At 43.6% G+C, this 19060-nt stretch overlaps 1 protein-coding gene across 5 annotated transcripts in view; it reads left to right on the top strand.

Moving 5' to 3' along the window:
* Positions 1-19060, top strand: part of LOC144085516 (metabotropic glycine receptor-like) — a 97864-nt gene that overhangs the window by 47827 nt on the left and 30977 nt on the right. For all 5 annotated transcript variants that reach the window (XM_077614854.1, XM_077614856.1, XM_077614853.1 and 2 more), the window contains 3 exons: positions 6896-7005; positions 9146-9384; positions 16762-16900. In XM_077614854.1, the coding sequence (XP_077470980.1) occupies positions 6896-7005; positions 9146-9384; positions 16762-16900 (488 nt within the window). The remainder of the gene's footprint in view (positions 1-6895; positions 7006-9145; positions 9385-16761; positions 16901-19060) is intronic.

Below are 19060 nucleotides of genomic sequence, written 5' to 3'. Positions count from 1 at the left end.
GATTTCCGGAGTTTAACTGGAGTAGCGCACAACCTCCCTAAACTCAGGAAGTAATAAAAAATTGTCACTTAATAAATTTCCAATTTAAATGCCTCGAAATTCACACTATCGCGACGGCTTCCCCATCTTACTTCCGGATTTGATTCAACTGCACTGTAAACCGAATGAATTCGGTAATAGTAGTGCATTGTGAATCATCCGAGTTACAAGTTCTGACAAATGATTCAGGTTTTGTGACTTCAGCGTGGTAATCGATTTGGAATCGATTGCATAGGTAGCCTCTATCGCTTTGTTTTTTTCATAAAGGAAGTATTATTAAGGCTGACTAAACCACCAGTCTTTTGTTTTGAATCAAATACTAACATTTATGGGGCTGTTCTAAATGAAGTAGGCGTACACAGCACTGGTAAGTCTTATCAATGTGCCTGCTCGGGTTACCGTATTAACTTGTATATAAGCCGCTTTTGTCAGACAAAAAAAAGATGACTGAATCGAGGGTACGGCGTATATGGGCATAAAAATACGACATGCACAAAAGTGCCAGTTGACAGCGCCGTGACACGATGACGTCACGACGCAACGGCGCCGTGACGTCATGACGCAAGCGAATGCAGCCGATACGGTCATTTCAAAATAGAGAAAAGCTAAAGGGATAAAAAATATAAAATATATTTTGACGTCTATGAATGAAATTCAAGAAAAAAAACGTACGTATCACTGCTCGCTCAGGGCATGGCCATCTTACCTAGGTCCCGGGGCTGCCATCTTACCTAGGGCGCTGCCGTCTAAACCTAGTTAAACGTGCTCTGACTGACCAGACGCGAGTAGCCTTGATTTTGAAATAAAACAAAATTCCACTTTGATTTTTTTTTCGTTGTATTTCTTCTTCGAAAGTGACAACTATTGGAGTAATATGAACCATCGAAAGAATATCATATTTTGACATTAGAAGCAATGTGGCTGCCACAACATCTTAAACGTCTCGTTAAAAAAATTTAATTTCTGTAATTAGAAAGCATCAGGTTCTCAACAACATAGACTTATTTCTTTTTTCAAATTGAATAATTTGATATTTTGCATTTACAAAGACAGGCATACAGACACTCCCCTACTTACGAACGAGTTAGGTTCCGAGCGATTGTTCATAAGTTGAATTTGTTTGTAAGTTGATTCAGTGCTATATTTTGTATTATAATTCATGTTTAAGGCCTATATAAGTATATTGAAGGTTTATATAAGTGCATTTGTATGTTTAAGGCTTGTATAAGTAACATGCATTGGTTTGTACAGACGCTCCCCTACTTACGAACATACGACTTACGAACAACGGTACATACGAACATGTCTGCAAATTGCGTTTATGTCGAAAAATGTTCGTAAGTTCGATTTTGTATTTTTTCCCTGTAGTGCTTCTTTCCGCTGCTAAAACCGACGCCTGGCGCTGTGAGAGTTCAGCTCACCCAGCATCTACCTTCTTCTGTCCAATTCGTTGCAATGCGGAAGTGCGTGAACGTATCTCCAGTGCGCAAAGAACCTTTTTCATTTGTATCATTAAATATCTCGTTTATCCATTATTGAATATGGTTGGTAAAAAGCGAAAGGCTTCTATTGAGGGAGGTGCAAGGAAGAGGCAAGCCATTTCATTTGAAACGAGTGGCAATAATAACGAAGCTTGATGCGCGTGAGAGTGGTGAGCGTTGCACGGGCATACAACTTGAATCGTTCGACCGTCAGTACCATTTATAAACAGAAAGATCGAGCAGCAGGACCCAAATATTGAACGTTGCACAAAGTTTGCAAATCAATTGAATGATGCCATACAGTGCTACCGCATCATTTATGATGAAAAAAAGAAGAAAACTGTGCAATCGTCGTTAGATCGCTTCTTTCGGCCAGTTTCTAATACATAAATCTCTCTCTCTCTCTATACAGTACTATACATATTATCTCCATTTTATTAAATGTTTTTTTCAGTACAAACCAATGCGTGTTACTTATACAAGCCTTAAACATACAAATGCACTTAAACCTTCAATATACTTATATAGGCCTTAAACATAAATTATAATACAAAATATAGCACTGAATCAACTTACAAACAAATTCAACTTATGAACAATCGCTCGGAACCTAACTCGTTCGTAGGTAGGGGAGTGTCTGTACTAAAAAAACATTTAATAAAATGGAGAGAATATGTACAGTACTGTAGAGAGAGAGAGAGAGAGAGATTCATGTATTAGAAACTGTCCGAAAGAAGCGATCTAACGACGATTGCACAGTTTTCTTCTTTTTTTCATCATAAATGATGCGGTAGCACTGTATGGCATCATTCAATTGATTTGCAAACTTTGTGCAAAGTTCAATATTTGGGTCCTGCTGCTCGATCTTTCTGTTTATAAAGGGTACTGACGGTCGAACGATTCAAGTTGTATGCCCGTGCAACGCTCACCACTCTCACGCGCATCAAGCTTCGTTATTATTGCCACTCGTTTCAAATGAAATGGCTTGCCTCTTCCTTGCACCTCCCTCACTAGAAGCCTTTCGCTTTTCACCAACCATATTGAATAATGGCAGCACGAGATATTTCATGATAAAAATGAAAAAGGTTTTTTGCGCACTGGAGATACGTTACGCACTTACGCAACTTACGCAACTGACGCAACTGACGCAATTTACGCACTGCAACGAACTGGGCAGAGGAAGGTGGATGCTGGGTGAGGTGAGCGCTCAAAGCGCCAGGCGTCGGTATTAGCGGCGGAAAGAAGCACTACTCGGAAAAAGGTGCGCAATACAAAATCGAATCTACGAACATTTTTCGACATAAACGCAATTTGCAGACATGTTCGTATGTACCGTTGTTCGTAAGTCGAATGTTCGTAAGTAGGGGAGAGTCTGTATTAACTTCCTAATGATATTGACCCTAATAATGTGCATTTGATTCATACAGTATCTCAGAAATACCACTTGTGGTGATTTTTCTTAAGATTTACCCCTTCAAAGTTACACGTGAACTCCCTATTAAAACCACGACTATGGAGGTGAAAATTGGGAATCAGGGTGGCAAGAAATTATAAAATTCGAAAATTTCAAGCCAATTTTCAGGGTGCGGCTTATACGCACATTTTTGGCGGCGATGTCGCAGGCCGTCTTGACCAGGAAGCACGAAGTGTTGCAGGTCGCCTCAAATGGGAAACAAAGGGTCACTGCCGTCGGGCGCACAACAGCAGGGCCCTGGTAGGGGCACACAGGAGCAGCTAAGGAACAGGCACTTGAGAGCGTCTCGCGGGAATAGGGACTTTAGAGAGGCTAGCGGGCACGAGAGAGTGGTGCCATCGTCCGCCACCTGAGCGCGGCTTCCGTCGCCCGAGAATGGCTGCCGACACCCGAGAGCGGCCGCCATCGCCCGAAGCCCAGGAGCGGCCGACGTCGCCCGACGCCTGAGAGCGGCCGCCAGAATCTTGCATTGATTTTTTTTTTCTCCAAGATGGCGCCGTTCACGTGGCAGCCAGTGGCAGTAGCTCTGTCTACTCGTATGTTTTTCGTGTTTTACAGCCCTTCTATCTTTTTTAATTACATTTTAATATTTCTTAATACATTCCTTTTTACTTTACTTTTTGTTTTATACTTTTTACTTTAATGTTTTTACAACTTTCCTTGTTCTGTTAGCCTGGCTTCTTTCTGCTACTTCTTTTTTTTAACCATTCAGCCATGCCTACGCTGTCATACACATGAGACTAGCTGTTACAATACGCAGCAGAAGGAGCAACACCTCAATGCCGCTGGAAATTCAGAGCTGGACAAAAGTGCCGGGAGAAGAAGCAATGCTTCTGACTAACCATTTATTCATGGGATAAGATAGAAGAGCTCTCAGCGCTTACCAGGCCGGAAACGGAGTCGGGAGTTCTACTCTGCTACTGTTGTCTTCAGTTCCAGACTACTGAGGAACTGTGCGGATAAGCTTGGAAGAGTGACTCTGCATATTCTCTACCTCGGTCACAGTCTGCAGAAGTTACCCATCTTGTGGAAGACTTCCTGTGTGTGGTTCCAGTTTTTGTCCAACTTTACAACGTCTTTTTGAGTCTGTATCCGTCTTTGCTACCGCAACCAAGATGGCGCCGTTCAAGTGGCAGCCGGTGGCGGTAGCTCCGTCCACTCTTGCTCGTTTTTGTGTTTTTGCTGCTTTTCTCTCTTAATGATTTGATTTGGTGATTCTTAATGATCCCATTTACTTTGATTTGCTTTGTACTTTGTGCTTTTGCTTTGTTGTTCTGTCTAATCACCCTCTTGCTACTGTCACAATGAAATTTCCCGAATACGGGATGAATAAAAGTTATCCAATCCAATCCAATGGAAGAACGGGGAGCTCGCTCAGGAGTTCGGTCTTCGAATATCCCCCCGGCGCATGCCGGGCAAACGGCGTGGCCTGGCCGGCGGCTTGAACACCATCCTCCGCAGTGTCTCGCGGGGGAGCACGCCACCGTGTTTCCGACGAGAAAGGGGAGAAAAAAATATTTGGCTGTAAATCGCCCAGGGTCTGAGGCAAGGAGGCGGCTGGTGGGAGCTTGACCCTCAAAAATCTCCCCGCTCCTCGTGGCCTGCCGTTGCACACGCCTCTGAACGAGTGTCTTGGCCTGGCCGGCGGCCCCCATGCCGTCCTCCCAGCGTCATGGCGTGGAGTAACTGGTTGGACACAACCTCTACCTGGGCTTTCCCGCAGCCACCCACGCAGAGGACCACGGTAGATCGCTGACTAATTGTCCGGGAGACCGTCCGTGTGGAAAGTGTCAACAATGGGCCGACACCAGGGCGTACTCGGTAAAAAAAAAATTAAAAGTAACCCGGGAGCTTCCCACTGGGTCCATTATTGGTGGGTGTATTCTGTCAAGAATTGCCTTAGGCTGCGAAGCGAAGTAGAACCCAAGAGCAGGAAGCAGGCCAACATGAGGGAAGTGCTGGTGCACAACTTAGGACATTTAATAAAGAACATTTATACAAAATAATAAAAACTGCGATGAAATTAATAAAAATACAAACTTAACAGGGGAGACACAAACCGACGAACTGGCAACATTATTTACAGGAAACAGGAAACAAAGACCTACCCAAACACAGGGTTTAAATACACAGACAGGGGTTGATGACAATTACAATGATCTGGGTCACACAAGGAAAGGAGAGCCAAAAGGGACACATCAGGCAAAACGCATACAAATCACACAGACAGGACACACAAGGAAACACACTCATCCACCAACCCCAACAAAACGTGACACCGGAAAAGGACTACAGGTTATGGCTTTGTGAAATCATATTTTGACAATGATCAAATCACACATGATTTACTGCCTAACAAGTTGATCATCGGCCTTCAAGACAACACTAAAACCAATTGAAACCGTTTATAAGCAAGCTCTGAAAGTATTGGACAGAAAACCAAAAACACACCAACACTGTCAGATATGAAAAAAACACACACACGTCTGACCTGTACAAAAATATTCCCACACATCAACAAGGGCTGGCTCTAGAGGTGACTGTGTAGTTCCTTTCAAAAAGAGTGCATTCAGCCATACCGTATTTACTCGCATATAAGCCGCCCACGCATATAAGCCACACCCTTAAAATTGCCTTAAAATTTTTCATTGACAATTTCTCGCATATAAGCCGCCCCCCTGATTCCCAATTTTCACCTCCATATTCATGGTTTTAATAGGGAATACAAATGTGTTACTTTGAAAAGAAAATCTTCAGAAAAATCATCACAAGTGGTATTTCTGAGATACTGTATGAATCAAATGCACATTATTAGGGTCAATATCATAAAAAAAGTTAACATGCCTGTCATTGTAAATGCAAAATATCAAATTATTCAATTTGAAAAAATAAATAAGTCTATCTTGATGAGAACCTGATGCTTTCTAATTATATACCGAAATTACCATTTTCTTACCAGAGGTTTAAGATGTTGTGGCAACCATATTGCTTCTAATGTCAAAATATCTCAATTCTTTCGATGGTTCATATTACTCCAATAGTTGTCACTTTCGAACAAGAAATACAATGAAAAAAAAGACTGCAGCGCCCTGGTTAAGATGGCTGCCCCAGGACCAAGGTAACATGGCTGTGTTCCGAGCGAGCAGTGACGGGAACGTGAGTTTTATGCAAGATACGTACGTTTTTTTCTTGAATTTCATTCAAAGACCTCAAAATTAATTTTGTTTAGCGTTTTATCTGTTTATCTTTTCTCTATTTTGAAATAAATTACCGTATCGGCCGAATTCGCTTGCATGATAACCTCACGATGCCATTGCGTCATGATGTCACAGTGCCATTGTGTCATGACGTCATCGTGCTATGGCGGCGTCAACTTGCAGTTTCGTGCATGTCGTGTTTTTATGCGCATGTAAGCTGTACCGTCGATTCAGTCATTTTTGTCCGACAAAAGCGGCTTATATGTGAGTAAATACGGTTTATGTTCATTAACATGAATATGAATATTTTCAGTAATGTGCTGTCCCTTATTAAGTAAATCAAACGGAAACTCCAACTTAATCTCTCGAATTCAGTACCGTATATCCTAGGTTTATGGTGGGACTTTTTAAAGCACTATTTCAAATAACTGGTTAACTTATTTTGTGCCTGGGGGCTACTTTTTCCTGTGTGCACCATTTAGATTATCCTTACTCTATAGAAAAAAAATCAGTCTCAAAAGTAACTGTGTAAACAAGTCACTTATTGCTCAGATTTTAAAGTAATAAAACATAACTGCATGGCGAGCATCTGCACCATCTTGATACCTTAACATTTTAACAAAATATGTATACTTTGAGAATGGTTATGGCTTGTGCCCTAGTTCTTTTCACTTGTTGCTTGTGTGCTGTGTACCTCCCTCCAGGTAATGATACTGTACTTCCAACCCAGTGTGTTTGGCTGTATTCTCTTAAGATGGGTTCGCCTGCTGGGTTTTGCCATCATGTATGGCATTATCATTCTCAAGCTGTACAGGTAAACTACAGGGAAATATTCTCATCCTAATATCACTAATTTATGTAAAAATATCATGTGAATTAGTGGCCTTTGTGGGATTCACACTCAAGCAGCACCTCTCATCTCATGTCATCTCATCTCTCTTCTTCCGGTTTATCCAAAGTCGGGTAGTGGGTCAGCTCCACGGCCAGGACAAAAACCACACTGCTCTTCCTGAATCTGAGATTCGACCTCCCGGCGGACACTCTTCTCCAGTACCCCAGAATAGACCTTCCCGGGGAGGCTAAGGAGTGTGATTCCCCGATAATTGTAACACACACTCCGGTCCTCCTTTTTAAAAAGGGTATTCACCACCCGGCGCTGCCAATCAAGAGGCACTCTCCCTAATGTCCACGCGATGTTGCGATGTCTCATCCTCCCCCGGGGCCTTGCCACCAAGGACCTTTTTAACCACCCGACAGATCAGAAAATCTAACCCAGTGTCTGCTTTCTCATGGGAAGGGGTGTCGGTGGAGTTGAGGAGGTTTTCAAAGTATTCAGAACATCCAGAGTCGAGTTCAGTAGCGCCCCACTCCGACACTGTGTTGGTGGGGCACTGCTTTCACCTTTTGAGACGTCGGATGGTGGACCGGAATTTCCTTGAAGCATCTGGAAGTCGTTCTCCATGGCCTCACCGTACTCCTCCCATGGGGCTTTTGCCTTGTAGACGACTAGAGTCGCATGCCGCTTGGCCACCTGGTACCCCTCAGCTGCCTCCGCAGTCCCGTGGACCAAAAAAGGCCAATAGGACTTCTTTTTCAGCCTGACTGCATTCCTTACCGCCGGTGTCCACCGGCGGGTTTTGCGGTTCCCGCCATGATAGGCACCGGCCACCTTGCGGCCGCAGCTCCGGTCTGCTGCCTCTGCAATAGAAGTGGGGACCATGATCCACTCCTCTCTGTCGGAGCTGGGAATTGAAACTCCTTCTGCAAGGTGACTCCGCCAGGATCACAAAACGTTTGAGTTTCCCAGTCCTCACGGGCATCCGCCCCCACCATCAGAGCCAACTCACCACCAGGTTGACAGCTCTGCCGCTCTTTTTACCCGAGTGTCCAAGACATGAGACCGCAGGTCCGATGACACTACCACAAAGTTGATAATCAAATTGCGGCCTAGGGTGTCCTGGTGCCCACATAAGCTTTGAAGTCCCCCAGGAGAACGACGGAGTCCCCCTGAAGGAGCACTCTCCAGCACTCCTTCCAAGGACTCCAAAAAGGGTGGGTACTATAAACTTCTGTTTGGTACATACACACAAAAAAACAGTCAGGTCGCGTCCCCTCACCCGAAGACGGAGGGATGCTACCGGGGTGAACCCTAACGTACAGGCACCGATCCGGGAGGCAATATATATGCCTACACCTCCTCATGCCTCCTATGCCTACACGCCCCAGACAACATCGCTCCAAGGATCACTGGGACACAAATAATAAATCACTTGGTTAATCCAATATTTGGAGCTAGCTGACTGGTTGTGAAATGTGCCCTGGACAACCACCTTCATGCTGATCCTTAATAACTGTCTGTCTGGATATCTGCTTCATTTGATCCAAATGCTTCTTCAGATTATTCATTCATTCTTTCATTTATTCATTTCCCATACCGCACATCCTCGAAAGGGTTGCAGGGGTTGCTGGAGCCTAACCCAGCTGACTTCGGGCGAACAGCAGACTACATCCTAGACTGATCGCCAGTCATCCGTAGGGCACACAGAAAGACAAATGACCATTCTCACTCACAACCATACTGCCACCAGGGCAATTGAGCCCGGGCCTGCCCGCACCGAAGTCAGGCAAGTGAACCTCTACACTTTGGGGCAGCTTCTCTTCAGATTATAAATAAAAAAAATATCTGCCATCTTTATCCCAAGTTAAACTTTCAATTAGCTCCTTATCCCTAAAAAAGCAAATGTATTTTTCTCTAATTGGATTTCTTATACCGTGACTTTTCAGAGAACATGCTAGGTGAAATAAGCTATTTATGGATTTCGCTATTAGTAAGTCTCTTTTTTCGCCAAATGTATGTGAATGTGAATTCAAGTGAACAGCCATAAAAAGAATCAATGAGCTCACAATACCACTTTTAATGAGGACCACTGTTATCTTCTGCTCATTCCAACCAGAGTATTAAAGGTGTTCTTGTCACGTACGGCACAAAGAACACCTTACATGTCAAGCTGGCAGGTTTTGAGGATGCTGGGAATCATCCTTTTGGTGGTGTTGTGGTTCCTGGTGGCCTGGACATCTGCAGTGTGCCAGAAGCCTCAGCTGAATCATGCCTTGATTGCAGAGGTTAAGTCATCAGAGGGGCTGAAGTTTAGTATGTGTCTGTTTGACCGCTGGGACTACATGATAGCTGTTGGTGAGTTAGTTTCTATTCTGTGCAATGTGTTCAGGAAAAGCTATCATGATTCAGAATCAATATCAGCTTAACATACAATGAGCTGACATTATTGAAATGTATGCACCTGCAACAAAAAGGATAAAGAGAGGTCAATTCAGTATCATTAACAAAGTGTTACACATAAAACAACTAATATATTTAAAGTATTAAAGAGTGGGCGGCCCGGCGCCTGAGTGGTTAGTGGGGGACCTGGGTTCAAATCCAGGTCGGTCCACCTGTGTGGAGTTTGCAGGTGTTTTATCCAGGTATTCCGCTTTCCTCCCACATTCCAAAGACATGCATGGTAGGCTGATTGGACACTCTAAATTGCCCCTAAGTATGAGTGTGAGCGTGAATGGTTGTTTGTCTCCTTGTGCCCTGCGATTGGCTGGCCACCAATCCAGGCTGTCCCCCGCCTCTGGCCCAAAGTCAGCTGGGTTAAGCTCCAGCACACCCACAACCCTAGTGAGGATAAAGCGGTTCAGAAAATGAGATGAGAAATGAGTGAGTTAAATTCAATTTTTAATTGATGATTGGACGCCACGGAGGAGCAAAGTGGAATTTGAGATTCCATATAAATGGAATTTTCACATCCACTTTGCTCCTCTGCTGCATCCAGCCTTCTTAGCTGCCTAAAGGGCTCTATTTTTGGACAAGGGCAGCGGCGTCCGGCGTAATGTTACCCAGAGCGTACACTTTGAAACATTTCTGGGAAATTCCACCATCAGCTCCGCAACCTCGAGGCTCCCACTGACCGACCTCTAATTTCGGTTTAGGTTCACGGCGTCGGCCGTAAGGTCGCCCGGGGTTCACATTTTGCCGAGGCTCTCTGCCGTCCTGTTTGCCGAGCAAGCTCTATTTTCAAATAAGTGCCACAGCATCCGGCGTAAGGTCATTTCTGAAAATAATCCACCCTCTCAGCGCTCCGGATAAAAATGACTGCCACCGCCCGCTACCTGCCATTTTTGTTTCTCCCCGTGCTGAGTTGTGAGGGTCCCCTGTCTTCCGCCATTTTCTTAGAGGAAGACACTTCGCTGTCTTCCTTTTAGGAGTTTCAACATGAATTTTGACATTTTCATGAACTTTTTTTATACGCAATATAAAAATAAGTGATGTACGGAAGTGATGTGTTGAAGCCGCAAATTTTGAAGCCGCAATTGTTGAAGTATCCCAATTGTCTTAACAGTTTCATATCCTTGTACAAAAGCATATTTGTACCAAAAAAGAAACTGCGGTCATTTCCCCATCAACCTCACCCTTGTGCGCCGAAAACCTCTCGCAAAAGCTCCTCCTGAAAAGCTCTCCTACGCCACCTCCTGAAGATTCCATTGATGATCAAATGCGCCTCGAATCTGACAAAAAACACTTTGACTGAAGCTCCCAATACAGTAATCCCTCGAATAATCGAAAAATCGTGAAGTAGGGTCATCCCTATTATAACTATCGTATTTTCACACCTATAAAACGCACTGCCCTAAAGGGCGCAGTCTCAGTTGCGAGTGTATTTTCTGTTTTTTTGCCAATACATAGGGTGCTTCATTTTAAAGGGTGAGCTGCTATGGTTGCGCTAGCATGACACACAGCATAGCACATTGCATGCATGCTATGTCCTAGCATGACACACAGCATAGCACATAGCATGCATGCTAGCGTATGTTTTAAAAAGGGCAACAGGAGTAAAACTGAGTTTCACTTTGTTTTACTGACGTAATGTATATTTACGAAAATATAAGTCAAAGTATTCAATCATCTACAAATCTGTCAGTCCTCATCTTCTGTATCCGACATAAAGAGTTGACCAACAATGCTAGGTTCCATAACATTGTCAGGGTCAGTGTGTTCGTCGTGGGGTTTCGTAATAGTGATTCCAGCTTTGACAAAAGCTCAAACTACAGTGCTCGCCGGCACTTTCACCCAGGCATCGGCAATCCATTCCAAATCGTCACGCAACTCATGCAACGCTGCCTTTGTATGGAACTTATATGTTGGCAGCCATCCGACATTCATCACTCCCAAGCCGTTGGCAAAGCTGTTCCTCCTCGTTGTTAAATTGTGTTCGATCCATGGCTTCAGTCCATTTTCCAAGCATTCACACCCGCATTCTGTTGTCATTCACGTCAGGCATTTCCTCTGTATAGGTCTAAATTGCTGTTTCTTTGAGTATTGAGAGTGTTTTTGAGGGTTAAAAGCGCTACGAGCACACAGAAGTCAAATGCCTTGCCACTCCCCTGGGATGTTTTGAATGGATTTACCGTAACGCTTGGAATACACGGGGAGGGTACTTTTAGGGTGAACGTCCGCTGGGTTGATTGGAATAAGTAGCATGTCGGCAGGAAATAGAACCAGTCACTCAAGCGGTCAAGGTCAAACAAAAATTTGAATTTAGTGCACAAACAAGCAGCACCGACCAATTGGGTGCACCGACCATTTTAAAGAAAAAAATAGACTTTAAATTGCGCCCTATAGGTGTGAAAAAAACAGTACTTTTGTTTTTTTTCTTTTTCAGTGCTTAGTCCTAGTAGCAAGAGTGGCTTACGAGTTTCTTTGTGGATTTTCAAATTTTTACGAACTTTGAAAAAAAAAAATCTTCATTACAAATTAATAGCAGAAAAAATCAGGAAGTGATGCGGTCCGTCGTGGTGAAGAAGGAGCTGAGCCAAAAGGCGAAGCTCTCTTTTTACCGGTCGGTCTACGTTCCCACCCTCATCTATGGTCACGAGCTGTGGATCGTGACCGAAACAACAAGCCGGATACAAGCGGCTGAAATGAGTTTCCTCTGCAGGATGTCCGCACTCTTCCTTAGAGATAAGGTGAGAAGCTCAGTCATCCGGGATGGGCTCGGAGTAGAGCCGCTGCTCCTCCGGAACGAGAGGAGCCAGATGAGTTGGCCCAGGACGCCTTCCCCGGTAGATGTCTCCTGGCTGGTCGGGGAACGCCTTGGGATACTCCCGGGAGAGCTGGATGAAGTGGATGGGGAGAGGGAAGTCTGGGCTTCCCTGCTGATGCTGATGCCCCCACGACCCGACTTTGGATAAAGCGGAAGAAAATAAGATGAGATGAGATGACAATTCCCTTTCCTCATACATTTCACTCCTTTACCCAGTACTTTTTTACTCTTCCCATAACAGACTTAAGCACGATAAAAGAGAAACAACAAGAATAATGAAAAACACACATAATATAGACATTAGATCACAGCTTTGAGAACACAGGGAGACAGAATAAAAGGAAAAAAATGAAGACACAGGACTGTGACATACAAGTTTGAGTGCCCTTATAACCAATTACGACAACTGACTAATGTTATGTCTTACCGCATTTACTTGCATATAAGCCGCCCGCGCGTAAGCCGCACACTGAAAGTTGCCTTGAAATTTTTGAAATTTACAATTTCTCTCGTATAAGCTGATTCCCAATTTTCACCTCTATATTCATGGTTTTAATAGGGAGTTCATGTGGTTACTTTGAAGGGGAAAATCTTAATACAAATCATCACAAGTGGTATTTCTGAGATACTGTATGAATCAAAAGCACATTATTAGGTCAATATCATAAGAAAGTTAATATGATTGTGTTTGTAAATGCAAAATATCAAATTATTCAATTTGAAAGAAAATAAGTCTATCTTGATGAGAACCTGATGCTTTCTAATTACAGAAATTACAATTTTCTTACCAGAAGTTTAGGATGTTGTGGCAGCCATATTGCTTCTAATGTCAAAATATCTAAATTCTTTCGATGGTTCATATTACTCCAGTAGTTGTAACTTTCGAACAAGAAATAAAATGAAAAAAAATCAAGGTGGAATTTTGTTTTATTTCAAAATCAAGGAAAAAAATGTAGAGGGCAGCGCCCCGACCTCATTAAGATGGCATGCCCAGACCTCGCTAAAATCGCCACTGTTCTGGGTGAGACAGGACGGTCAGGAGACCGTTCAGGGGGAGGCGACCTGCCACAACGCCGTCGCCTCTCCAGAGACTGTCCAGGGCAAGATGACCGGCTACTGCCTAGACCCAGATGGCTGGCCAACGAGCCAGCCAGTCGCTTCCCCGCAGGCCAGCGGGGATGACCTCCCAACGTGCCAGCCCGCGGCTTCCTCGTGGGCTGGTTGGGATGACCTCCTGACAGGCCAGCCCGCCGCTTCTTTGCGGGCCGGCCGGGACGACTTCGCGTTTAAGGTTTTTTTGTTTTGTTTTGGACTTTCAGGGTTTGTTTTTTTCACGTTTGGACAGCGTGCTTGTCCTCCTCCGGCCCCCTGCTGCCCTCCTGTTTTTTTATGATAATGTTTTGGTTTTGGGACATCTTGGATTCGTCCCTTAACCTCCTATGACCTGGCGTCCACATGTGTGGACATCACATTTTTGGTCGTCAAAGACGACAATGTTAAATTTTGGACTACAAGGCCTGATGTGGACATCATTTTTCTCAGAAACTACATCATGTAAAAAGATCATTCTTTGTGGCCCGGTGGCTGAGATGTTAGCGGGTTGGCCTCACAGTTCTGGGGTCCTGGGTTCAAATCCAGGTCGGCCAACCTGTGTGGAGTTTGCATATTCTCCCTGGGCTTGCATGGGTTTCCTCCATGTACTCCGGTTTCCTTCCACATTCCAAAGACATGCATGGTAAGCTGGTTTGACACTCTAAATTGCCTCGAGGTACGAGTGTGAGTGTGAATTGTTGTCTGTCTCCTCGTGCCCTGCGATCAGCTGGGCACCGATTAAGTTTGTCCCTCGCCTCATGCCCAAAAGTCAGCTGGTATAGGCTCCTGCACCCCCCGCAACCTGTTCAGAAAATGAATGAATGAATGTATTTCCTTAATAAGTGTGACTGTGTATTGATTTACTCCAAACTTCATCAATTTTTTTGCGACCAATCAAAAATCAGCTTTTTTTTCTTTATAATATAAGGCACTCGGCAGCCACAGCTTCCTCCAAGAAAAACTTCAAGACGACGAATGGCGGTGAAAAAAAACATGACAGAATCTTGAAACATGAGTTATTGTCGACTGCGAGTCTGTTGAAGGCACTCGGCCACAGCTTCTTCCAAGCAGAGGTTTAAGGAGACAACGGGTCAAATAAACATGGAAGGTTGTTGTGAAACAGCCATTGAGAGCCCAGTTGAGTATAGAAATGTTCTAAAGTGAGAATCAATGCATCCGCAACAATATTTTCAAAATAAATTAACATATAAGGAATGCATTTACTCTTTGGGAGATTTCGTTACTTGGATCATTTTCGTATCTCGAGGTAATCATTTGCAGATAAAAAGCTTTCCTAACCTGAACATTTTGTACCTAGAGTCATTCATAAGTAGAGGTATGACTGTACTTTGAAAATCTGGTACTAAAACACATCAAAGCCAGTTTCCCCCTCATCCACGACCCCATCAGTTTGCATACCAGCCGATTAGATCCAATGAAGAGGCAATAACCACTGCCGTCCACACTGCACTGAGCCACCTTGAGAAAAGAGGGAGGTATCACAGAATTTTCTTCATCGACTACAGCTCATCCTCTAACACGATAATACCGGACATTCTTATCCCAAAATTGGCCAATTTTGGGCTACCACATTCAACCTGCTCCTGGATTAAGTATGTTCTGTTCAACCGACCCCAGAATGTGAACCTGGGTCGCCACCTCTCATCCTTTTTCTCACCACGGACCGATAAAGCTGTTCCCATTTTCTCGAGGACCGGCTAATGGGGAGGGCGACGACTTAAGACAAAATTGTGTGGGGGTGGGGTCGGGGCACGAACAACACCCACGACGGCATAAAAGAACCAAACATAATAGCATTTTTTAAATTATTATTATAACAGCTTTTCTCATTTCAAGTAGGAGGGCGAGATTGAAAACAGTAACATTTTTTACGCGGACTGACCGGCACTAGGTAGCTCACGGACCGGTACCGGTCCATCGGTGGTTGGGGACCACTGGCGTAGATCACAGATGGGAATGAGGCGGCCGACAGAGATGAGGTCCTTAGACTCAGCAAGTGGTTGTTTGGTATTACTTTGGTCAGGGTTTGTTCCCCTGTGTGACCTCTCCTTGTGATTGCCTATTTAGTTCACCTGTCGTTTCCCTGCCCCTGGTGTATCTCCTGCTTGCTGCCTCTTGTGTGACCCAGGTCTTATCGATTGTCTCGTCAGCCCGTGAATATTTAAATCCTGTGTATTTGTCAGAGCTGATCGGATCGTCTTGTGTATCCATCCTTGTGCTCTCGCCATGTCCTGTGGTCCTCGTTTCCCCGTCCTCCTCGTCAAGTTTGACTCTGTTCTTTGATGTTGAAGTCTTTGTTATTTTTTTGAGAGCCTTGCCTCATTTATTCAAGTTTTTTCTTGTGCACTATCACTCCCCGTCTCCGGCTGCTTTTCTGCGTTACCTACCACACTCCACACAGTGCTCTAAACACCTTGGCGCTGAACATTTCCAAAACCAGGGAACTCATCCTGGACTTCTGACGGAACCAAGCCAATCCTGCCCTCCTGTATATCAATGGTGAATGTGTGGCATGAGTGGAGACTTTTAAAATCCATATCTCTGCTGACCTCTCTTGGGCAGCTTACACCACAGAACTCATCAAGAAGGCGCAGCAAAGACTACATTTTTTTTAGAGTACTCAGTAAGGAGCAACTAAACACCAACCTGCTTGTGACCTTCTACCGGTCAGCCATTGGGAGCGTGCTGACTGTCCACCATCTACAACTCCCGGTGCCTCGGAAGCGCATAGGCATTACAAGAAACAATGCACATCCTGACTTCCACCTCATCAACTGCTGCCCTGTAGCAGGCGCTACAGGACGATACCAGCCAAAACAAACAGACTCAAGGACAGTTTCTTCCCAAGATCTGTCACCATACTCAACCCGAGTTTTGCACCGATGACCTAATCTAGGCTTAATTAAGTATTGTCACCGCACAATACGTAAAATTCCATAACACTGCCAAAAGCATATTAATAAGTAATATAATTTTATTTCAGTCTAACCACTGCAAATGTTTATCTTGCACTTTGATAATTGCACTGAAACACCATAACTACCTCACGTTCTGCTAATGACTTTAGTCAGGTTTTTTTAACCTCACTTCAATTTTATTGTATATAAATCTTTTTATGTCTACTTATTTATGTGTGCACTTTATGGTGAGGTTTTAAATCTAATTGTGCTTGTTTAGAGAAAATAAAGGCATTCGATTCAAAAAACTATTGCTTATAAGGTAATGAGAACAAATGATGTGCCGGATTGAATTATGATTCTTAGTGATATATAAGAACATTTGAAATAATCAAATTAATTGGGACAATACAGTTAAAAGTTATGTTTCAGTTCAATCCCATCTCTTTTGCTTCTTAGCGGAGTTTCTTTTTCTTCTGTGGGGTGTCTACTTGTTCTACGCTGTCCGAACAATTCACTCAGCCTTCCACGAGCCACACCACATGGCTGTGGCCATCTACAATGAGCTTCTCTTTTCAGCAGTCTTCCACACTATCAGGTGGGTGTAAGAAAATTATAATGAAACCTGGGTAAAGTAAAGATCCAAGATGCTTTGCCACGAGTCGGAACTACTCAAACTTACGAAATGCAGAACACTTTTAGAAAACCTCTCCATGCACACAGTGCAAACCGATTCGATCACAGCACCTGAAACACTGCTAAATAACCATTGAGCCTCAATCAAAAATACACCCGCCCAAACCCCGCCTCTCAGGCCTGAAACACATGATTTGGCCCCAACAACTTAAGTCACGCTCCGACATCAAAGGAAAGGCCATACTATAAAACCCTAAAATGTATACAGTGGAGCCCAATGCAACCCCAAGAGGCGCACTGGAGTAAAGTAAACATCCAAGTTGCTTTGCCACAAGCTGTAACCATTCGGAACTACTCAAACTTACGAAATGCAGAACCCTTTCAGAGATGATCTTACTTGGGCCACTAAATTTTATGGAAACATTTTACATCGTCAGCAGGTATCTTAGGATTGGATAACTTTATAACTTTATTCATCCCGTATTCGGGAAATTTCGTTGTTCCAGTGGCAAGAGGGTGAGGATGCAGGAATAGGAAAGGCATTTTAGACATAAATAGATAGGTAATAAGTAGGTCAAGAAATAAATACATGAATAAATATATAATTAAATAAGCGTGTTGCTTAGCACATATATACATACATACATACACATAAATGTACATGCATGCATACGGTAGGTCTTAACACAGCCATTTTTTTGTTAAAATCACAGGATCACAGGTGTTTTGCCCCTTAACCTGTACACCTCGCCTGGGTGGGGCAGCGAAGACTGACTAGGCTTTACATGCAGAAGGGTTTCAACTGTGGGCTCTCTTGAGTTTGAGTTTGACTTTGATTTTGTTAATAAGGGATAGCACATTAATGAACATATTCATGTTAATGAATGTATATGTAAATATGTAAGATTGAGGGCTAAATTCCATCTTTCGTCCCTTATGCAGGTTGAAGGTAAACGATGACACATACACACATGCACACACACCTCCACCTCCACCCAAAACCATAACAAGACGTGACAGTACCCCCCACTTAAGGGACGGATTCCAGACGTCCCAAAACCAGACTCAACATAAAAAAGGAGTGCGGCAGGCACATAGTCCAAATTGGACTCGCTCGTATTGGCGTGTGTACATGTTTTCAAAAACTACGGCCCGCGGGCCATATACGGCCCGTTAGGCTTTTTAATCCGGCCCGCCGACGTTGTCCAAATTATAGTAAAAATCAATGACCTCATTTCCCTTTGCCCTGCAATACCGGTCATCACTCTCAATTTAAAGACTGCTTTCTTTCCTTGAATAATATGTTCTTAATGTTGAAAGTAAATTTGAAAATAAATTTTCACCTTCAATTGTGTCTTTTTTCTTATATTTCAATCCTCAGGTTTAATAAATTACATTGCATGTCCAAGTGCTGTCAAATTTCAGTATCCATTCTGGCCCGCAAGTCAAAAAGTTTGCCCACCCCTGGTATAGACAAACTTGCGTCTTTTATAACTATTATTGTCCCAAATTAAACACTATCAATAAGCTGACATTGACGTCTACGCCGTCAATGGCAGTTTATTGATAATGTGTTTAATTTTGGACAATAATAGTATAAAAGAGGCATCACGTCTATGCCGTCAAAGGCAGCTTATTGATAATGTGTTTAATTTGGGACAATAATAGTATAAAAGAGGCAAGTTTGTTTATACCAGGGGTGGGCAAACTTCTTGAATGGCAGCTTATTGATAATGTGAAGACAACAGCAGCAGAGCAGGACTCCGCTTCCGGCGTGGTAAGCGCAGACAGCTCTTCTATCTTATCCCATGATGGAATGGTTGGTCAGAAGCGTTGCTTCTTCTCCTGGCACTTTTGTCCAGCTCCGAAACTCCGGCGGCACCGAGGTGTTGCTGCTTCTGCTGCGTATTGTAACAGCTAGTGCCATGTGTGTGACAGCGTAGGCATGGCTGAATGGTTCCAAAAAAGAAGTAGCCGAAAGAAGCCAGGCTAACAGAACACAGAAAGTTGTAAAAACATTAAAGTAAAATAATAATAATAATCGGACATAGGCCCTGTCGTCATTATCAACAACCAAAAAGCCTACTTAGAATGTATTAAGAAATATTAAAATGTAATTAAA

This window comes from Stigmatopora argus, chromosome 12 (assembly GCF_051989625.1).
Source record: "Stigmatopora argus isolate UIUO_Sarg chromosome 12, RoL_Sarg_1.0, whole genome shotgun sequence".
Classification (NCBI taxonomy): Eukaryota; Metazoa; Chordata; class Actinopteri; order Syngnathiformes; family Syngnathidae; genus Stigmatopora; species Stigmatopora argus.
This window is presented reverse-complemented; position numbering and strand designations above follow the sequence as displayed.